Source organism: Polypterus senegalus, chromosome 5 (genome assembly GCF_016835505.1).
Source record: "Polypterus senegalus isolate Bchr_013 chromosome 5, ASM1683550v1, whole genome shotgun sequence".
Taxonomy (NCBI): Eukaryota; Metazoa; Chordata; class Cladistia; order Polypteriformes; family Polypteridae; genus Polypterus; species Polypterus senegalus.
Window position 1 is genome coordinate 177,155,341 of NC_053158.1, and position 19,432 is coordinate 177,174,772.

The window sequence follows — 19,432 nt, forward strand, 5'->3', positions numbered from 1 at the left end:
AGATAGGAAAAAGTCATGTTATTGGAGCTAAGGCATGTGAAGTGGAAGGAAGGAGGAAAGCTCTGGTAAAAAACGTCCTGTTTCATGTTTTATATTGGTTTTGACCAATTAAAATGGAATCCCTTTTGACTGATAATGTACTAACTTCGCAACACAGAAATGATGTTGCAACACTCAAAGCTACTGCTCCTTGCTCCTCACTCTTCTCATTAATACATCAGTGTAACACATACAGGTATCGGCACTTATGTACTGTATATCCACTTCATGCTTTGCAAATTCATTCACATCAGTGGATTTAGAGGGTAACTACATAAAACTGACAAAAAACATAAAAATGAAATACTGTGGTTGAGTGAACGGTGTAAACAAATGAAAATAGTTAACATCTAATAATGATAATAATATATACTCCAATTTTACATTACACCTACTGATTAATCGTTTCAATTCAAAAGAATACACTTTCCAGTAAAATTGTGTTTTGCAATGACCATCAACTAAAGCCAAGTCACAGGGGAAAAGCAGAAAAAAGCAGGAATTGGTCTAATGCAGGAATGTTTTACTCCTTGGGCAATTGTATTTAGCATGATCAAGATTAAACAACTGCAGTAACCTAAAAATAATACTATTACTTATTATTTGACTGACGCCTTTATCCAAGGTGACTTACAACATTTTATACATTTCCTTTGTTGTTACATCTGGAGCACAGAGAGGTGAAGTGACATCCTCATGGCCAACCAGTGCCAGTGCCAGGATTTGAACCCACAACCTCAGGGTTTGAAGTTCTAGGTCCAAAGCCTTAACTACTACAACACACCACCTGCCAATAATACTAGCGCTTGGTTAAAAAAAAAGAAAAGCACTTAGTTATTTACATAATACTTCTGATATACCTGAATAACTGACAGTACTATCAGCGAGGCCCATTGTCACTCGAAATTTCCCAAGCAAAAACGGGTAACACAGTTAGTGTACCCTAAAATTCACATAACCCTGAACAGATACATAACACTGAACTTGTATTATTTGGCCATTGGAACTTCTACTGATTCCCTTTCAAATCCTGAAGTGTTGCCACCCAGTGCAGTCAGTACAATTATGTGTGAAGATACTGCTCACATGTAAACATCATGGTACAAAACCAAAAGATGTAAGATGTTGAGACGGACACTGCTAATAAGCTGATGTCAAACCAGAAACTCACCGGTGCAACGTCACTTTGTGTTGAACCAGTTCATTCAATAAATAGCTTTGTTTATACCACATCGTATCATAAAAGTTACTATGTGCACATAATATGAGAGTTTAAAAGGAATAACAAAATAAAAGGCCAGAATTTGAATAACCACTGGATTTACCATGGTTCACTTACCGATGAACTACACGGAAATGTCAGACTCACACTGATTCACCAAACATTTACAACACGCTGACTGCTTGTCCTCACACAGCTACACTGACTCCTGCCAGCTCCAAGAAAGATTAGTGAACTGGCCCCCTCCTTTTCTTGGCAGGTTACAAAAGATGAATTTATAAGGTGGATTAGAATGGTCGATTTAGGAAAAGTTAAGAACAGAAGCTGTAACAAAAGAAAAGCAGGAAACCAAAATTTATTTCAATAAAAAATAATCAGTTGTACAGAGTAGCCATCATTTAAAAGAATGGTAAGAAAGGAAGGAAAGAGTCAGTCCAATCACAGTAAAGTGTGTAAAATACAGATAAGGGTATCTAAAACAGAAAACCAAAATCAGTTGGACAAGACCTGCTGCCATTATCAAGGGCAAAAGCAGTTTCTATAGCATTGTCAGAAGAGCCAGGAGTCTCTCTGCTGTTGTCTGGTGACCCCACAAGCCTTAAGAGGGCATCATGCACTGTACATCAACAGCAGGAACCGAAGCCATACACAGAATTTGGCAGCAAACATAGACTGGCCAGTTAAGACAGCAACTCTGGAAGAGTAGATTTAGACCCATCAATGAAGCAGCATCTCTGGATCAGAAGCAGGAAACAGTTGAAACGGCATCTGCAGAGCCAAGGCAGTATATGGGGAACAAAACAATAATTTGACCCAGAACATAAGGTTTCAAAGAACTGTTTGGCTTTGGAAAAATAAATTCTGAATAGTCACATTATCATCTTCTTGTTCAGAGAGAATCAACCAATATCAATCTCTCTTGTAACTTTTAAGATGAACTCAGTTGTGCTGATTGTGATCAAAACTCCCCTGAGTTAGCAGATTTTCAAATCCAGATTATCAGTCTTTGAAAAGGCGGAATTTACCAGTCCTGCACTTCACATCAGCTTCTTTGTTCTGATATTTCATTACCAAACAGCTTCTATCCTAGGGAAGTCAATTTAATACCAGCAATGGGCACCAATAACATTCTGTGCTGCTGACTTCACCACCCTCTTTACTGCTTTGAGGTGCTGAACTGAACAGATGCTCTACCAGGATGCAATGCAGCACTGCAACGTATACAAGGTTCTTTTTGTTTGGAACTGTAAAGCACTTTGAAAGTACATTATGAAACACATTAAATACAGTAAACAGATCATGATTTGTTGTTTAAGTACTTTGCAATGGTGGTCTTTATGAAAATGATTGGCATTTGTTGGCATCATGAAGCACTTGCCAAATATGATCACTATCAAAGTTACTAGATAGAAAATTAAAATACCCTTTGCTTTGCAAAGCAATTTAAGAAACAATCACATTGTTTGCAACAGGAGGCACAGCAGGTAAGGATTTTGTAATGACAGAAGTGGCATAAAGCACAGAAATTAGTCTGCACTTGCTCATATTTTGTGTTGAAAGAGGACTCCATTGTGGAAACTGGAAGAATCCTCTTTAAGTTCCAATGTTTTAAAACATCCAATGGAAATCAGTACACCCTGCATAGTTAACTGGTGGCTCAGAAGTACAATATGTCAGCTATCTTCAATTATGATTTTATGTGTTTATATTTAAAGAAATCTCCAAACTATTCACTCAAAAAAATTGCAAATTAACAGGCCTGGTCCCAAGACAAAACAGAGCAGGATGCAAATATGTCAGTTGAATTACTCAATTCTGATGACAGTTATTTTTAAATATAGATCAAGCTGTCTTTGAAGGATATGGGGATAAGTACTGGACCACACACAACAGGCCTGGCACCTGCAACAGGACAAACACAACACAGCTTGTTTGAACAAGATGGGATCATTTTATTGGAAGTTATTGTTGTACGAGCGTATGTAGGCATCAGTGTTCAGGAGATTTATTTCAGAAAATGATTGTTCTGTCTTTGCTGGGATTTAGACATTCAAGTGCTCTACTTAACGCAAAAAAGCATACTTTTTCTAATGAAAACTCTCATTTTAAGACATGAAAATCACATTGGATTTTCCGGAGACACACACGGAGATGCCATACTAAAATCAAACTTTCCCTATGTTTTGAACATCACAGAGTCAGAATCTGAACTTGACTTAACAACAAATATTTGACTCCATGACCAAACATGGAAGTTAAAGCCAAAAACTGAAGTAAAAGCAAAAATTGAATCAGAAACTCTTGTAATTATAAAGTTACCTACTACACTATGCTGCCTTTAGTGATCAGTTAGTTTTAAACAACTTAAACAAAGCGCAGTATTTTACCAACTTTTGTTTTTTGTAAAAAAAAGGCTAAAAAAAATCAAGGTGTCACAAGTGTTTTTCATTTGCTGATGCACGCTGACATAGCCCTACACTAACTCCACAATATAAAGGATTGATTACTAAACTTTTTATAGTGTTAGTCACTATGGGATAGTGTACTGTATATAAAATGCTGAGCATCAAAATTTATTTCAATTGTTAAGCACTTTAAGATAATATTCAAAGTAAAAGGTATTACATAATGGATGGCATCCTATTCTTAAATCTGATTAATCCAATTCAAGATTATAATGGGCCTGTGCCCATCTTGGCTGCATTGTGTGAACTTCGCTGCAGAGCCCCGTCATGCAGACCACCAAATCCCCCCAAGCTGTAGTCACACAAGGCCAATTTAATGTGTAGGCAGCTGTGAAGATGATGGATTTTCAGTGAGTCACTGTGATCTGTGTATTTAATAAGATTTGCACTTATATAAATAGCCTGCTCATATATACTTTTCCTTTTTGTTAAATATTACTTGCTTTTGTTTTCATTCTTGTGCTGTATAAATCCATGAGAGAGCGTTTCTATAGCTCTACCAGGAGAAGGGCCAAAAGGCAGCAGCACAAAACTCCCAGTTAGACATGAATTGGTTTATTGTATTTAAACAATAGTATTCTAATGCTACAAAAAAAAAAAAACTTGCTACAGCCTGGCACATTAGAACATGGACATTAGAACTGCAACTCTCTGTGACCTTCCACACTCCACACTTCTACACAATCCTACAAAAACCTGGAGAAGAAACAGGAACACGAAGAACACCTCATGCGACTACTGCATTCATTTCTGGGGACTTTTAGATTTGGTCTCCTGACTGAGCCTGTTTATGGAGTTGTATGCTAAAGGATTCATAAATACAAGCTAAGAGTAAACGTTTTATTTGTGTCATGATTAATTGGTATTGTTGCTGTTGTGGTTATTTTATCGCTGTTGTGGCTTGAAACTATAAGTGGTGCAAGCTTTCTACTGTGTAATTCCCAGTACTGAGCCTGGTCCACCTGAGGAGCTAGCAGTCCCTGCTAGACAACAAGTTTTATTTATATAGCACATTTTCATAGACATTATGTAACTCAAAGTGCTTTAAAATATTAAGAAAGAAAAAAAAATATATAAAAATTAGGCAATACTAATTAACAAAGAATAAAGTAAAGTCCGATGGCCAGGAAGGATAGAAAAAACAAAAACAAAAAAAAAACAAAATCTGCAGGGGTTCCAGGTCATGAGACCGCCAAGCCCCTTCTAAACATTCTACCTAACATAAATGACCTCAATCAGTCCTCATGGTTTTCAGGCTTCACATGGAAGTATTAGATGATGATGGTCATGTGGACCTCTGGCCTTCAATCCAGCAATGTAAGGACTGTATGTTGCTTTGATTAGGTGGTGGTGGCGATAAAACCATAAAGAGAACAGCAGAGAAAGTAGGGGTTAGTATGGATTGTACAGCCACGATCAAAAAATGATAATTAAATGCATTTACAAAACATCAGGGTTACACTAAAATGAAGCTATGAGTTAAGTAATGGGATTTTAGCAGTTTTTTAAAGTGCTCCAATTTCTATTGGTAAGCTATTCCAGATTTTAGGCTCATAACAGCAGAAGGCTGCCTCATCACTTCTTTTAAGTTTAGCTCTTGGAATTATAAGTAGACTCTTCATTTGAAGATCTAAGTTTACGATTTGGAGTGTAAGGTGAAAGGCATTCCAAGATATAGAATGGAGTGAGATTATTTAAGGCTTTGTAAACCATAAGCAGTATTTTAAAGTCAATTCTAAATGACAAGGTGTTGCCAGCTAACCTAACCTGCAAATCTTATGGAACCTGAGAGGAAAAGTGGTGTACCTGGGCAAAAATCAAGACAGACGCAAGGAAAACATACAAAATCCACATGACCAATTAGGAGTGTTCTGATCTCACTATTACGTGGTAATAGATATTCAGGCAGCTAAACTCCATCCATCCATTTTCCAACCCGCTGAATCCGAACACAGGGTCACGGGGGTCTGCTGGAGCCAATCCCAGCCAACACAGGGCACAAGGCAGGAACCAATCCTGGGCAGGGTGCCAACCCACCGCAGGACACACACCAAGCACACACTAGGGCCAATTTAGAATCGCCAATCCACCTTACCTGCATGTCTTTGGATTGTGGGAGGAAACCGGAGCGCCCGGAGGAAACCCACGCAGACACGGGGAGAACATGCCTCCCTTCATCAATATGACGACCTGGAGACTGACTTGACATGAGGTGTACAAATCTCCAGTTAATTAATAAAGAGCAGATGTGAAACTACAAGTAAAGAAATATAATATTTAGCATGCAAATAACAGTTTGATAACAGATTTAAACTATAAGTAGCAATACAGAATGGTAACATTTTACAAATATAAACTTACCGGCTATGCTACCATAGGATTAAACAGGCAGGATGAATTTCACTGTATGTGTGTACATCGAGAACGCCCCACTCTAAGGCAGCTCGGGAAGGACAAACATTACAAAGCATGCATATCTGAACACAACAACTGCCCACAAATGGAAATGGTCAATAATTAAGCACTTTACCCTTCCTAACAAACATGACAAGGAGATTTGTTGAATCTATGAAGCAGCAGCGCTAGCCTGTGCTTATTTTTACACAATTTAAACATCTACTGTATATATATAATTCACTAAGGCAAGACAACCATGGAAAGCACGCCGGAAGGGGCGTGGATTCACTAAGCCGACAAGTGAGACACCTATGGCGCACGCAGGAAGGAGCCACGCCCACCAACTCCAAGACCATTGGATACGACGAGAACTCACAGGGCCACGCCCACCAACTCGGATGCAACGACACAGAAAAAATGGCGTAATTTATATTCGTCTGTTGTAGAGGCCACATGCAGTGCAGGTCAGGTTAATGTCATGTGCATGTCATGCACCTCCGAGCTACATTGACTGTTCATAGAGGCATGTTTCTCGCGGAGGTGAATCGCCATATTCAGCGTGTGAAACGGTTTGTGAGGGGTATCCCATGGGATCCTTAAAACAATCCTTTACAACTGAGGTTAAAGCACAATGAAGTAAGCAGTCTTTAAAAAACGAGTTTTCGGTTACGACGCACGACCGCATGCATCATAGCAAACTGTTTTACACGCTACATACAGCTATTCGCATCTGCGACAAACATGCGTCTTCTTAGATGCTCCTGCAGGAACACGGAAGACGTTTCCCTGCCCACCAACACTCCTTTTTCACCGGCCGGTGTCTACCCTCGCTCTCTAGGCATTCACACTGCCTGCCCATTTGCCCGGACGCAAAAACTCACCGACCACCCAATTGGTCCCTTTCGTCTGTGGTAAGAGTCCACATGCACGTCTGAGCCACACGGCGTTTGTTATGCCGCGGGTTCACTATTGTGTTGTATTTTGCTCTCTCCAGAGTTCCATCTTTTCATTCACTTACTGTTGTATTCTCACACCAACCTGCTTTAGACATCCATGTCTTTCCAGAAGTTTTTAGCATTCAATAAATAATTATGCATGAGATTGGCCGTGTGTCTACCCAGCGTGGAGAGGCTTGGGTAAGCCGTTGAACCCCATTCGGGCTGCAAGCCATGGAATTCCCACTAAGTGTGACTCATATGCTCCCACTCATTACGTCCCTACCCTTTGTACACACCCCCCCTCCCACCTCGCTACTACCGTGGTTGGGTGTCTTGGTGGATTATATATAGAAAAGCAGCCAAAACCAAGGGGTTTCCCATGGAATCCTTAAAATATTTCTTTACAACTGAGGTTAAAACACAATGAAGTACGCAGTCTTTAAAAACTGAGTTTTCGGTTACGACGCATGACCGTGTGCACCATAGCAAACTGTTTAACACGCTACATACAGCAATTCGCATCCGCGACAAACATGCGTCTTCTTAGATGCTCCTGCACTTTGTTCACACCCCACTCCCACCTCGCTACTACCGTGGTCGGGTGTCTTGGTGGATTATATATAGGAAGGCAGCCAAAACCGCACAGAGCACTGAAAAGTCTAGAGTTCCATCTTTTCATTCACTTTCTGTTGTATCCTCAAACCCTCCCTTTTTAGACAACTGTGTCTTTCCAGAAGTGTTCAACCATCAATAAATAATTATGCAGCGTTTGTTATGCCGGGTTCACTATTGTGTTGTATTTTGCTCTCTCCAGAGTTCCATCTTTTCATTCGCTTACTTTTGTATTCTCACACAAACCCGTTTTAGACAACCGTGTCTTTCCAGAAGTGCTTAGCATTCAATAAATAATCATGCATGACATTGAGCGTGTGTCTACCCGGCGCAGAGAGGCGTGGGTAAGCCGTTGAACCCCATTCGGGCTGCAAGCCATGGAATTCCCACTAAGTGCGACTCATACGCTCCCACTGGTTACGTCCCTACCCTTTGTACACACCCCACTCCCACCTTGCTACTACCGTGGTCGGGTGTCTTGGTGGATTATATATAGAAAAGCAGCCAAAACCGCACAGAGTAATGAAACGTCTACGTCAGTCACAGGTGCATCTGGACTGTGTAAAGACGACGACTCAAGTGACGAGTTGGAGGTGGGCACATGAGCGGGCAGTGCATACTGAACGAGAAATCAGCAGACTAGCATGACGGACGGAGCTGAATGGACGTCCTTCTCCTCTCCTCCCGTTCCACACTCCGCGCCGTGCACCCCCATCCCTCCGTCTGGCAGGAGAAGGTGCGAGGGCGGTCCGCCAGTTTTCAGTCATGGATGATCGATTGTGTGTTGGTTCGTTCCGTGCATTGTTACGATGTTGCTTTTCTTGCTGATTTATTACATTACCGATTTTTGAAATGTTAATTTTCTCCTTGTGCTTGAAAATCATTAAAAAACTGGCCTGATTATGCGGCGTATGGTACGCCACAGGTTGGCTAGTTCTTTATATTCTTCAAACAGGAAATTAGACACAGTATTTAGGGAGAAATTGTCAGTAAGCTATGATATTATGTGATTAAAAATACCTTGCAAAACAGAACAGAATAAAATAAAATAAAGCATTACAACTTACAACTATCTAAGGCACTGACTGATGCAGTATTTTACACAAATTCAGTGAGTTAAAAAATAAAAAGGATGCAAACAACCGCAGAAGACTTTGGGACGTTGGCACACAGCTCATTCAAGTAGGATTTGATCAATATACTAAACTTGTTTTCAGACTTTTTTGTTGGTTTTGTATAACATTAAACATTTTACAATGAATCGTGTCAGCCTACACTAACTTTGCTAGATTGATCAGATAACTTGTATTCTGACAGAACAGAACTCTCTTAGGAACTAAAGACACTGACAATGACAGCGCCAATAGCTGCAGTGTAGTTGATGCTGTGCAAACAGAGCAGATGAATACATGAATGTCGCTTACAGAATAATTCTAACAATACCAGTGACTGGGGTGACAGTTTTATCATTTTTGGTGGATTAAAATTATTTCTTTTTTTTTCTCTGTACACGTATAACTCAAGAAAGGCTGTCTAGTTTGGCACTGTTGTCAAGAAAGCAAGATGAAAATACAAAGAGTGACATATCAGCTGTTACTGATATGTTTGCAGCTCATACTAGTGATATACATCTCATATTTTTCTGCAACCTTACCTAGCTAATAAAACATTTCAGTTTTTGAGATAAACACATCTGTCATCTTCTGAGTCCATTACATATCCGTGACCTATAAGGTAGCATCAATAGCTAGACAAGAATCAGTCCTGGACAGAATGCCAGTAACAAGGTTAAGTCTGGAGCTGGCACAGAACCCCATAAGGACAAAGGGAGAATGTGCACACTGCCACAGACAGCATCCTGGATTGGGGATCAGAGCGGGAGCAGTAAGCTAACCACTGTGCCGTCCTCAGATTAATCCGGGATTGGAGAGAGAAGGAGCAGAAGTCTGTAATTTTCTTTAAATATTACTGCTGCTAAAAAAATCACTTTTTCAGAATTGTACTCCCTTCCTCGTTCTGTTAAAGTAAAGCAGTTCTCCCTGTATTCAGTTAAAAGTGGACATGTTTAAAGGAGAAAATGGCACAAAAATATACCCTTTTCACAAAACTGACATGAGAGAATGTTCTGCTAAAAGACGTGTGCTCAGCTTTTATTTACCTTAAATTCTGTACTGTAGTCTCTGTACTGGAATTCTACTCATGTTTGCACTCTCAGTAACAATACTATTAAATGTTGAATATATCGAAGTGAATAAATAATGGGATATACAGTAAATCAAGAACAGAAATGTGTTGGAATGGGTACAACAATGTACACAAATGTGAGGTATGAAATACTTTGCCAGAATTGTCCATGACAGCAATATCAAAATGGTGGAAACCAAGAAAATACAAATGCTGTAGGGAAAACAAATAATAATAATAAAAATAATAATTGTAATATATTGCAAAATATGTACAAAAATGATATGTGAAAAGTTCAAAATCCCTGTATCATAATAACAGATGTGGGAAGAAAACTGGAGTAACCAGAGGAAAACAAATATGCAAGACAGTCCATACTTCACCCAGACAGTGAGTGAGCCAGGATTTCAGCTGTACTAGTAGTCATAGCATCACTACTGGAAGAAGGTTTCTATTTTACTGTACACTTACAATCCTAAATGGTCTGTTATTTAGTATTTATTTTGCAGTCTTGATTTATTCTGAAGAAAGAACCATTCTATAGATGTGGATAAATTTGTTGGCATCCTTACAGCTCATTGAAAAAATGCTGTATGCCTCCTGAAAAGTAATTAAATGAACAGTAATCGTCCCCTGTATACCTGCATGCTTTTGATATGTCACTGAGTAAAGTAAAGCAAGTGTGAAAAAAGATAAAGTACTTCTCATTCTGCAAAGATATTCTAATATGGCCTGGGCACATTTGCTGGTACCCCTAGAAGAGATCATAAATAATTGGATTTGAGTGATTTTACAAAGTAGCTGTTTTCTTTAATTAGTATCAAAAATGTATTCAACCATAGTAGTCACTCTGCTGTTTGGTATCTTAGTGTGTCTCACACTGAATATGGACCAGAGAAAACAAAGGAGAGAGTTGTTTGAGGATATCACAAAGAACATTATAGATAAGGATGTTAAAAGCAAAGGATATAAAACCATCTGCAAGCAACCTGATGTTCCTGGGACAACGGATTGCAAATATTATTAAGACGTTTTAAGTCCCTGAGACCGTAGCCAATCTCACTGAATCTGGCAGCAAGAGGAATATCGACCCTAGAATGGCCAATGGGCAGAAGGATAGTGAGAAAGGAAGACAAAAAGCCAAGGACAGCTCCCAAAGAGATACAAGCTGAGCTCCAAGGTTTGGTCCAGCAGTGTCTGATCGCACCAGCTGTCGTTTTTTGAGTGACGACAGTGAGCTCAATGGAAGAAGACCCAGGGGGACTCCACTGTTGAAAGAAAAACATAAAAAGACCCCACTGGAATTTGCTAAAATGTATATTGATAAGCCAAAATGCTTCTGGGAGAATGTCTTTCGAACCTTTTTGGCAAATCACATCAGTTCTATGCCCATAGGAACACCATACCTACTGTGAAACATGAGAGATGCTTGGTTAAGGTTTTGGGGTTGCTTTGCTATGTCTGGCATGGGGTGCCTTGAGTTTGTGCAGGGAACGAATCCCTCGACTATTAAGACATTCTGGAGCGAAATGTACTGCCCAGTGTCAGAAAACTCCATTTCAGTTGCAGTACATGATTCCTCCAAAGTGATAATGACTCACAACACACAGCTAAAAGCACCTAAGAACAGCTAAGAACAAAACTCTGGACTATTCTGAAGTGGCCTTCTATGAGCCCTGATTTGAAATCTATCAAACATCTCTATGGAAAGAACTGGCATATACAGTCTGGAGAAGGCCCCCTTCAAACCTGGCACAGCTGGAGCAGTTTGCTCAGGAAGAGTGCGCCAAACTACCTGTTGACAGGATCTGAAGTCTCATGGAGAGCTATAGGAATCGCTTGTTTGCAGTGATTGCCTCTAAAGGTTGTGTAAGCAAATATTAGGTTAAAGATCCTGCCATTTATGCCCATGCCATCTTCATTTGTGTTTATATTTGAAATATTCTGTTGAATCAAAACTCTAAAGTTTGTTTATGTTAAATATGGAATAAACAATGATGGTTACTAATTACTTTAGTCAGTTTCAAGTTACTCCAAAGGCAATTATGAGTCCTTCTTTTTTTGAAAGAGTTGTACCAACACATTTGTCCATGCATGTAATACCTCAGACTTTTAAAAGGCTAAGACACTGTATGATCGGGCCTACGTTCATCACTGGTCACATCACATGCTACAAGGTAACAGAGTGGGATACACTAGGTCATAAAAGAGTGAACAAATAAATGAATCTGTGAAAAGAGTAAAAATTATGTATTTATACAGTTTAACATTTCCACAATACAAAAATTCAATTCTGATTAGCACGACACAAGTTGTGCTCCAAAACAAAATCTAATTTATCAACATTTTAACTTATTGCCTCCTGTAAACAAATAGTGGGCCATGAATATCTACTTTACATCTTTATTCAAGTTATACTGTATGTGGTTTCTGTATCCCAAGTTATTGTGGAAAAAAGTCCATCTGTTTGTAACATAAAAATAAATAGAATTTGGCACTCATCAGCTTTGTCATATTGGGCTTTCCTTTTAACTTTAGGACTACCAGGAGAAAACTAGAAAGAAGAATTCTGAATGGCTTAACTTTATGAACCGGAATCTAAATGAAACATAAGACTGCTGAAGTGGTGTTCAGAAGACAGACAAACCAAATGTTGAGTTGTTTGTTCATAATGAAAAACTTTATGTATAGTGAAAAGCAAATTCAGCCTTTTACAGGAAAAAAAAAAACCACAACAGCTTTGCCAACCTTTGCTACTCCAAAACCTATATTGATCATTGGAGGAAGATGAATTCCACACTCTAGAATATTTTTAAATAAGAAGAATGTTAAAGTAAAACATGAGTGCTAAAGTTGAAGTTAAAATGGCTTGGTCAATGATTCAAAATGCACAATGTAAAGGTACCAGTAAACAGGCCATGAAGTAGCATAAATCTGCCGCAGCGCACTTCTTCCGTCTAATGGGAACAGTAGTACCACTGCTGGCATTGCCAAAAGTTTGCAGGTTAGATGAATATATGGGGGGTTGTGGGGGAGGGAAGGTTATATACGAGGGGGGACCCAAAAATAAGAATAAAAAAAAACATTTCCAAACTTAATCACCCTCAAAATACTCTCCCTGAGATGCAAAACACTTGTGCCACCGCTTGTTCCATTGTTCAAAACTGTTCTGAACCTCTTGCAAAGTGATAGCTTTCAGTGTCTCCGTTGTTTGCTTCTTGACCTCCTCTACATCCTGAAAAAGCTTTCCTTTAAGGTCCCTCTTCATTCTTGGAAACAAGAAAAAATCGCATGGTGAAAGCTCCAGGGAGTAGGAGGAGTAGGAAATCATTGTCATCTCGTTTTTCATGAGAAACTAACGCACACTCAATGCTGTGTAGCCGTTAGTGTTGTCATGAAACAGATGCCACTCGCCTGATCGCCACAATTTGGATTGGTTTCTCCGCACTGCATCACACACTCGCTTGAGCACTTCAAGGACGCTGCTTTGCCAAAAGATGCAGAGGGCAGTCTAGTACCCACACTAAGCGACAAATGTTGGAACTAATGCCCCTCCACCCTCCAGAAAAAAATTCTCGTTATTGTTGGGTCCCCCCTCGTACATTAAACACCTTTCTTCCTGAATGAACTGCACAACATTGACTAGTCAAAAAATGGCATAGCTTACTTATTGTTGATAAAAGTGAAATTATATGTTTCCCTGCAGACTCAGTTTCGCAAGAATAGCTGGCGCATCACTATAAGCCATAAATTGCCCAGCAATTGGACTGGGTGAAACCCCCTGGTTCTGCGGTGTATGAATGGAAGGGCAGTTGGTAGTGCAGGACAAGACATCAAACATTTCCCACCTGGATAACTGGAGACAGTACTAGATGGCTACCTATGTTAAGGCTCCTATAGGGTTGTCTAACTTTTTGGGGCAAGAAACTGGCAGGGATACTTTGGGAACTGTGAAAAGAAAACCTAGATTTTTTATATGGATGGCTCTAACCTGGTTGTACATCGAATCATTGGCTCTCAATGTATCTTGGAACCCAAACTTGTAAAGACAACATGACTGTCTGGAAATCAGTGAAAAGCAGGGCCTCATCAGAAATGTCAGTGCTGTTTTAGAGAGAGAGAAAACGGGTGTTGTACCATGTTAGCCATTATGGATGTTATGAGAAGTCAAGCAAAATGGCACCTTTTATTGGCTAACTAAAAAGATTACAATATGCAAGCTTTCGAGGCAACTCAGGCCCCTTTTTCAGGCAAGATAATTAAGCCAGTTAGGAAACAGCATTACTGCTAGCATGGACTATTAGCTATGTTTGCTAATAGGAGAGAGCATACAGTTTTCCACCATGTCTAATACAATATATAAGCTTTCGAGGCAACTCAGACCCCTTCTGTTGTAAGAGCTTATTGTTGTTTCCTGTGTGTCACTGTTTTTACATTTTATTGATTTTATTGAAATCACCCAACATTCAATATAAATAGATCAATTTTAACAAAAATAGTATCGAAAACAAATCAACCCCCACCCCTGAGAAAGAGAGCATTGCTGGCAGAGTAATACTTAAAGCTAGTAAAAATAAGTAGATGAATTAAAAAGTGAATAAAGATAAATGGAGAAGAAAAATAAAAGGGGAGAGAATCTACTTCCTCGGTTCTTTTAAAGCTTATTCTAAAATATTATTGATGAGATCCTGCCAGGTTTTGAAAACGTTCTGCACAAATCCTCTAAGTGAGAATTACATTTTTTCCAATTTCAAATAGTATATAACATCAGTTACCCACTGACTTAAAAGAGGAGAGTTAGGATTCTTCCAGTTGAGCAAGATAATCTACATGCCAATAGTGTAGTAAAGGCAATCACAGTTTGTTTGTCCTTCTCCACTTCAAGCCCATCTGGAAGAACACCAAACACAGTTGTTAATGGGTCAGGAGGAACTGTGACACCAAGGCTGTCTGAAAGGCACTTAAAAAGTTTTGTCCAGAATGATATTAATTTGGTGCAGGCCCAAAACATTTGACCCAGTGAGGCTGGAACTTGATTGAAGCGTTCGCAGGTTGGATCTTGCCCTGGAAACATTTTGGACAATTTTAAACAAGACAGATGTGCTCGATATATAATTTTGAGTTGAATAATTGTATGCTTTGTACATATGGAGCTCGAGTGAATTCTCTGCATTGCTACCCTCCACTCCTTTTCTGATATATTGAGTGAGAGATCTTTTTCCCATTGTCCTCTTGGATCTTTGAAAGGGAGGAACTGTAAAATGGTTTCATATATTGCAGAAATGAGTCCTCGAGACTGAACAATATTTTTTCCAGCATAGAGGGAGGTGGGAAATGAGGAAAACTGGGCAGCTTCTGTTTAACAAAATTTCTAATTTGAAGGTAGTGAAAGAAATGTGTTGCTGGAAAAAGATAAAAAAAGATAAAAGATTCTCTATCTTAAAATGCTTCCTACACTGGTTCCATATTCTGATTGAGTGAAGCACAATTGGGTTCTTAGTATATTGGTGAAAACTTGCATTTATTGGGGTACAAAGCAAGGAATATAAAGAAGTACTGCAGAATTTTATTTCTATTGCGGACCAAGCCTGTGTATGTTCATCTATTTGTGTCCATGTCCAGGTTGTTATAGTTTGTATGTTTGCTGCCCAGTAATAAAACTAAAAGTTAGGTAGAGCCATGCCACCTTCTGCATTAGGTCTTTATAGGGCTGCTCTTTGAATATGTGGATGTTTTGAATTCCAAATAAAAGAGGTTATAGTTGAATCTAATTTCTAAAGAAAGATTTATTGATGTATATTGGAATGTTTGAAATAAAAAGAGAAGCTTCGGTAGGATATTCATCTTAACAATGTTAATTCTTCCACCTAGAGTGAGATGAAGGGTTAACTATCTATGCAAGACTTGCTTAATTTTTTTCCATAAAGATGGTGAAATTTTGTTGATAAACAGCTTTATGTTTTCTTGTGATGTTTACCCCTAGGTATTTAAACTGATCTGCAATGATAAAAGGGAAGGTGTCCAATCTAATATTGTATGCTTGAGAATTCACTGGGAAGAGCACACTTTTATTCAGATTGATTCTGAGACCAGAAATCTTTTGAAATTCTATTAGTGCTGTTTGGACTGCAGGCACAGTATTTTGTGGATCTGATATATACAGTACCATATCATCTGCATATAGATACATTTTCTGTTCAAGTCCTTCTCAGATAATCCCCTTTATCTCATAAGCATTTCGACAGTGAACTGCCAATGGCTCAATGGCGATAGTGAAAAGCAATGGTGACAAGGGGTATCCTTGTCTGGTACCATGTTCTAGTTTAAAGCAGTCTGAATTAATGTTAATACAAACTGAAGCTTCTGGATTGGTATACAGTAGTTTGATCCATGCACAAATGTTTGGACCAAACCCAAATTTCTTCAATGTTGTGAAAAGGTAGTTCCATTCAATCATATCATATCAAATGTTTTTTCTTTCTAGTGGAAAAATACTTTAAGTATGAGTTTTCTGAAGAATTCTTGCATATCACTGCAGAGTCTAATTTTGTCAATTGGCTTTGCAGGACAATATGAGAGTCCCTTTGTAAGTATTGAAATCTCTGCTTCATTTGGTGTGTATGAGGAGAGATTAACAATACAGGTCTGTTGCTTTTTATTTTTTTCTATAACATTTCCTTATATTAGTGATACAGATTGTGTAGTTATACCACACTGCTGGCTAGAGCATTGCATAAAGTGATCATTTTCCTGTAGATCATCTAATGTGGTCTAACTAATTCCTTATATGAAATTTCCCAACACTGCCCTCTATGTGGGAGAAACTAGACAAACAGTCCACCAAAGAATGAATTTACACAGGTTCCACATTAAGTATGTTCCTGTAGGAACTCACTTGAACACTGTGAGAGGAACTTTAAAGTCACAGTGCTTATGGGCAACTTCAAAACAGAGTAAGAGAGAAAAGAATGGGAAGTGTGACAGATAGAGGGCGCTATCGTCCTCTTGAACCCTCGGACAATACGTCAGACACCAGGTAAAAGTCCAAAAGTATGACTTTTTATTAATAAACAGTGCACAAAGCACCCTCCTCTCCACAATACTCATAAACTCTCGACAATACACAATTAATAATCAATAATACACTCCACCACTTCCAGACGCGTTGCCACCCTTCTACCCAGCTCAGCTCAACGCTCTGGTGTCTTTCTCAGTCTTTTATAGACCCTGACCCGGAAGTGTTTCCAATCCTTCAGTCACGTGAATTCCTATTACTTCTGGATCAGATCAAAAGTCCTCTTCTTTATCCCGGAAGTACGTTATTCCCTCTGTCACCTTGACTAAGACATACTTCCGGGTTATAGGTGAAACCAAAGTCTCTGTGCCTTCCTGCAGCGTCCCCTGGAGGTCCCCATGGTATCCAGCATGGCTGTGATTAAAAACTCCACTGTCCATGATGCCCTGCTGGAACTCAGGGCACCTCTATATTGCATGCAGGGCTCCACCTGGAGGCCTGGGGGTATTGGCCGAGATGAAAGGCAGCCCATATCCCACAGAAGTTAAACTCATGCTAAAAGGTAACGCATTACAACATGGTTTAAACAGAGACAAAAGTTTTATAACCAGATATGATGACTATTTACATCCTTCTGACTGACCCAGACAACCTAACTACAGATCCACATTGCATGGAAAACTCATCAAAATCTTGAAAAGACTGCTGGACAGTTATCTTGTCAGAAGATCTTGACCATGAATTGTTCTCCTCTCTTGCTAAATGAATCTTAGCCTGGAGAAGTCTAATTATTTGCATCTAAGATGTCTCACATAAAGGTTTTCCAATGCTGTACCTGACCTAGTGTCTATATAAACACAGGTAACTCCAGTATCTGCATTACATCTTGCCTGAGGAAGGGGCCTGGGAAAAATAAAGAGAGGTGAGGGAGGTGAGAAGGAATATATTGCTTGGCTGTTAACAGTGGAAAAGTGGACTTGACAGACCCATGGGTTATCCAGAAACTTTTTGTGATAGTCAAGCCAAAATAAATTTAAGTTTTATTATTTTTGTCATATTCTATGTTTTGTTGCTCCTTCTACTGCACCTATGCTTGTGTATTTTTTTCATTATAAATAAATCACCTTACTTCATATCTCCTGGGCTTCTCTAGTGTTATTCTAGGCATGGGTCGCCTCACAAGTGCCCACCCCCAAGGTCACACCTCACAAATATGTGATTATATGGCTGATAAGCAGATGCTCATGAATGTGAAATGGCTAAGTCTACACCTTTACTCCACTGAGATGGGACCTAAAGAGACTTAAGCATAAAAGGAAGCCTTCAAGCATCACATAGTTGAAATAGTTCTGTATGGACAGTGAGCAGGAATTCCTCCTAGGTAGTGTAAGAGGCAGATTATTCCTTTCAGAGAATATTCTGTTTACATTATTTTAACTTCAAGTTATTGAATGCTTGGATTTTTAATAAATAAAGAAAAAATACATTGTGTATTACATATCAAACAAGGCTACCTTTATATACACTGTTAGATCTTAGTCAGACCCACATAAAGGTAAAATGAAACAGATGTCAATGTGTCAAAGCCATAGGATTTGTGGGTGCAATAAGTTGTGCTCAGTCAATCAGCACGGTGTTTAATTGCTAACAGAGCACAATACTCACTGATCACAGTACCAGACAGCGGAAATGTGACATGTGTTGATTAGATACTAGTAAGAATTTCTTTATGTTAACTCCAACAGACAAATGCTCTGGACACCAAGTAAAAGCAATAAGAAGTGTTTTAATCTTCTTTCTTCTACAAATAGTGCCTTCAAGCACCCCAGCCACAATAAACAGGAAATTAAATCAGAAATTACAATAATAATAAACACAATTCTTCTGTCCTCCACACCTCCCATCAAGCTCTGTCACACACCTCCCAACTCCGGCTCGCTTGCTGTGTCTCCAGCAGTCCTTTATATAGTACTTGACCCAGAAGTGCTTCTGTCCTTCCATCCACGTGACCTGCCAGCACTTCCAGGTCAGATGAAGAACTTGACTTTTCTTCAGCCTGGAAGTAATTTGGAGCTTCCGTCCTCATGACCTGGGAGTGCTTCTGGGCTATAGATGAGGCACAACTCCTCCTGGCCCTTTACAGCTTCCCCTGACAGCACCCACCAGGGATGAGCAATCAAACTCCAAGTCCCAGGATGCCCTGCGGGAATCCGGAACACCTCTACATTCCAGGTAAGCTGCCATCTAGCATTTTGGGGGAGGCAGTGTCCAAAAGTATCTGCCTTCCCGCATCCTTGAATTCTTTGGGCGTTTCGGATGGGTTGAGCTGCCAGCCGTACATCACAGAGTGAAAAATACCATTACAACCTAAGTAGGAGTTCATGTTGTATTCATAGGAAGCTCACTGTCTTATGTTCTGTCCAGCTTAGTCTTTGCTATCACATGGCCTTTGAATGGAGTGCGAAATGCAGGAAGCATGCCTGTCTAAATATGGCCACCAAGAGAGGTGGTCTTCTTCTCCTCCTTCAAGGATGGAAGATGGCAGAGAGAGACAGAGAGT

At 39.4% G+C, this 19,432-nt stretch overlaps 1 protein-coding gene across 3 annotated transcripts in view; it reads right to left on the reverse strand.

Annotated features, from left to right (window-relative positions):
• xylb (xylulokinase homolog (H. influenzae)) overlaps positions 1-19,432 on the reverse strand; it is a 348,628-nt gene that overhangs the window by 17,409 nt on the left and 311,787 nt on the right. Inside the window, exon 19 of one of the 3 annotated variants that reach the window (XM_039753653.1) lies at positions 1,394-1,585. The exons of the other annotated variants lie outside the window; for them this stretch is intronic. Coding sequence (XP_039609587.1) covers positions 1,415-1,585 — 171 coding nt within the window. The 3' untranslated portion in view covers positions 1,394-1,414. Of the gene's footprint in view, positions 1-1,393; positions 1,586-19,432 lie in introns of those variants that run through there. 3 annotated transcript variants of the gene reach the window in all.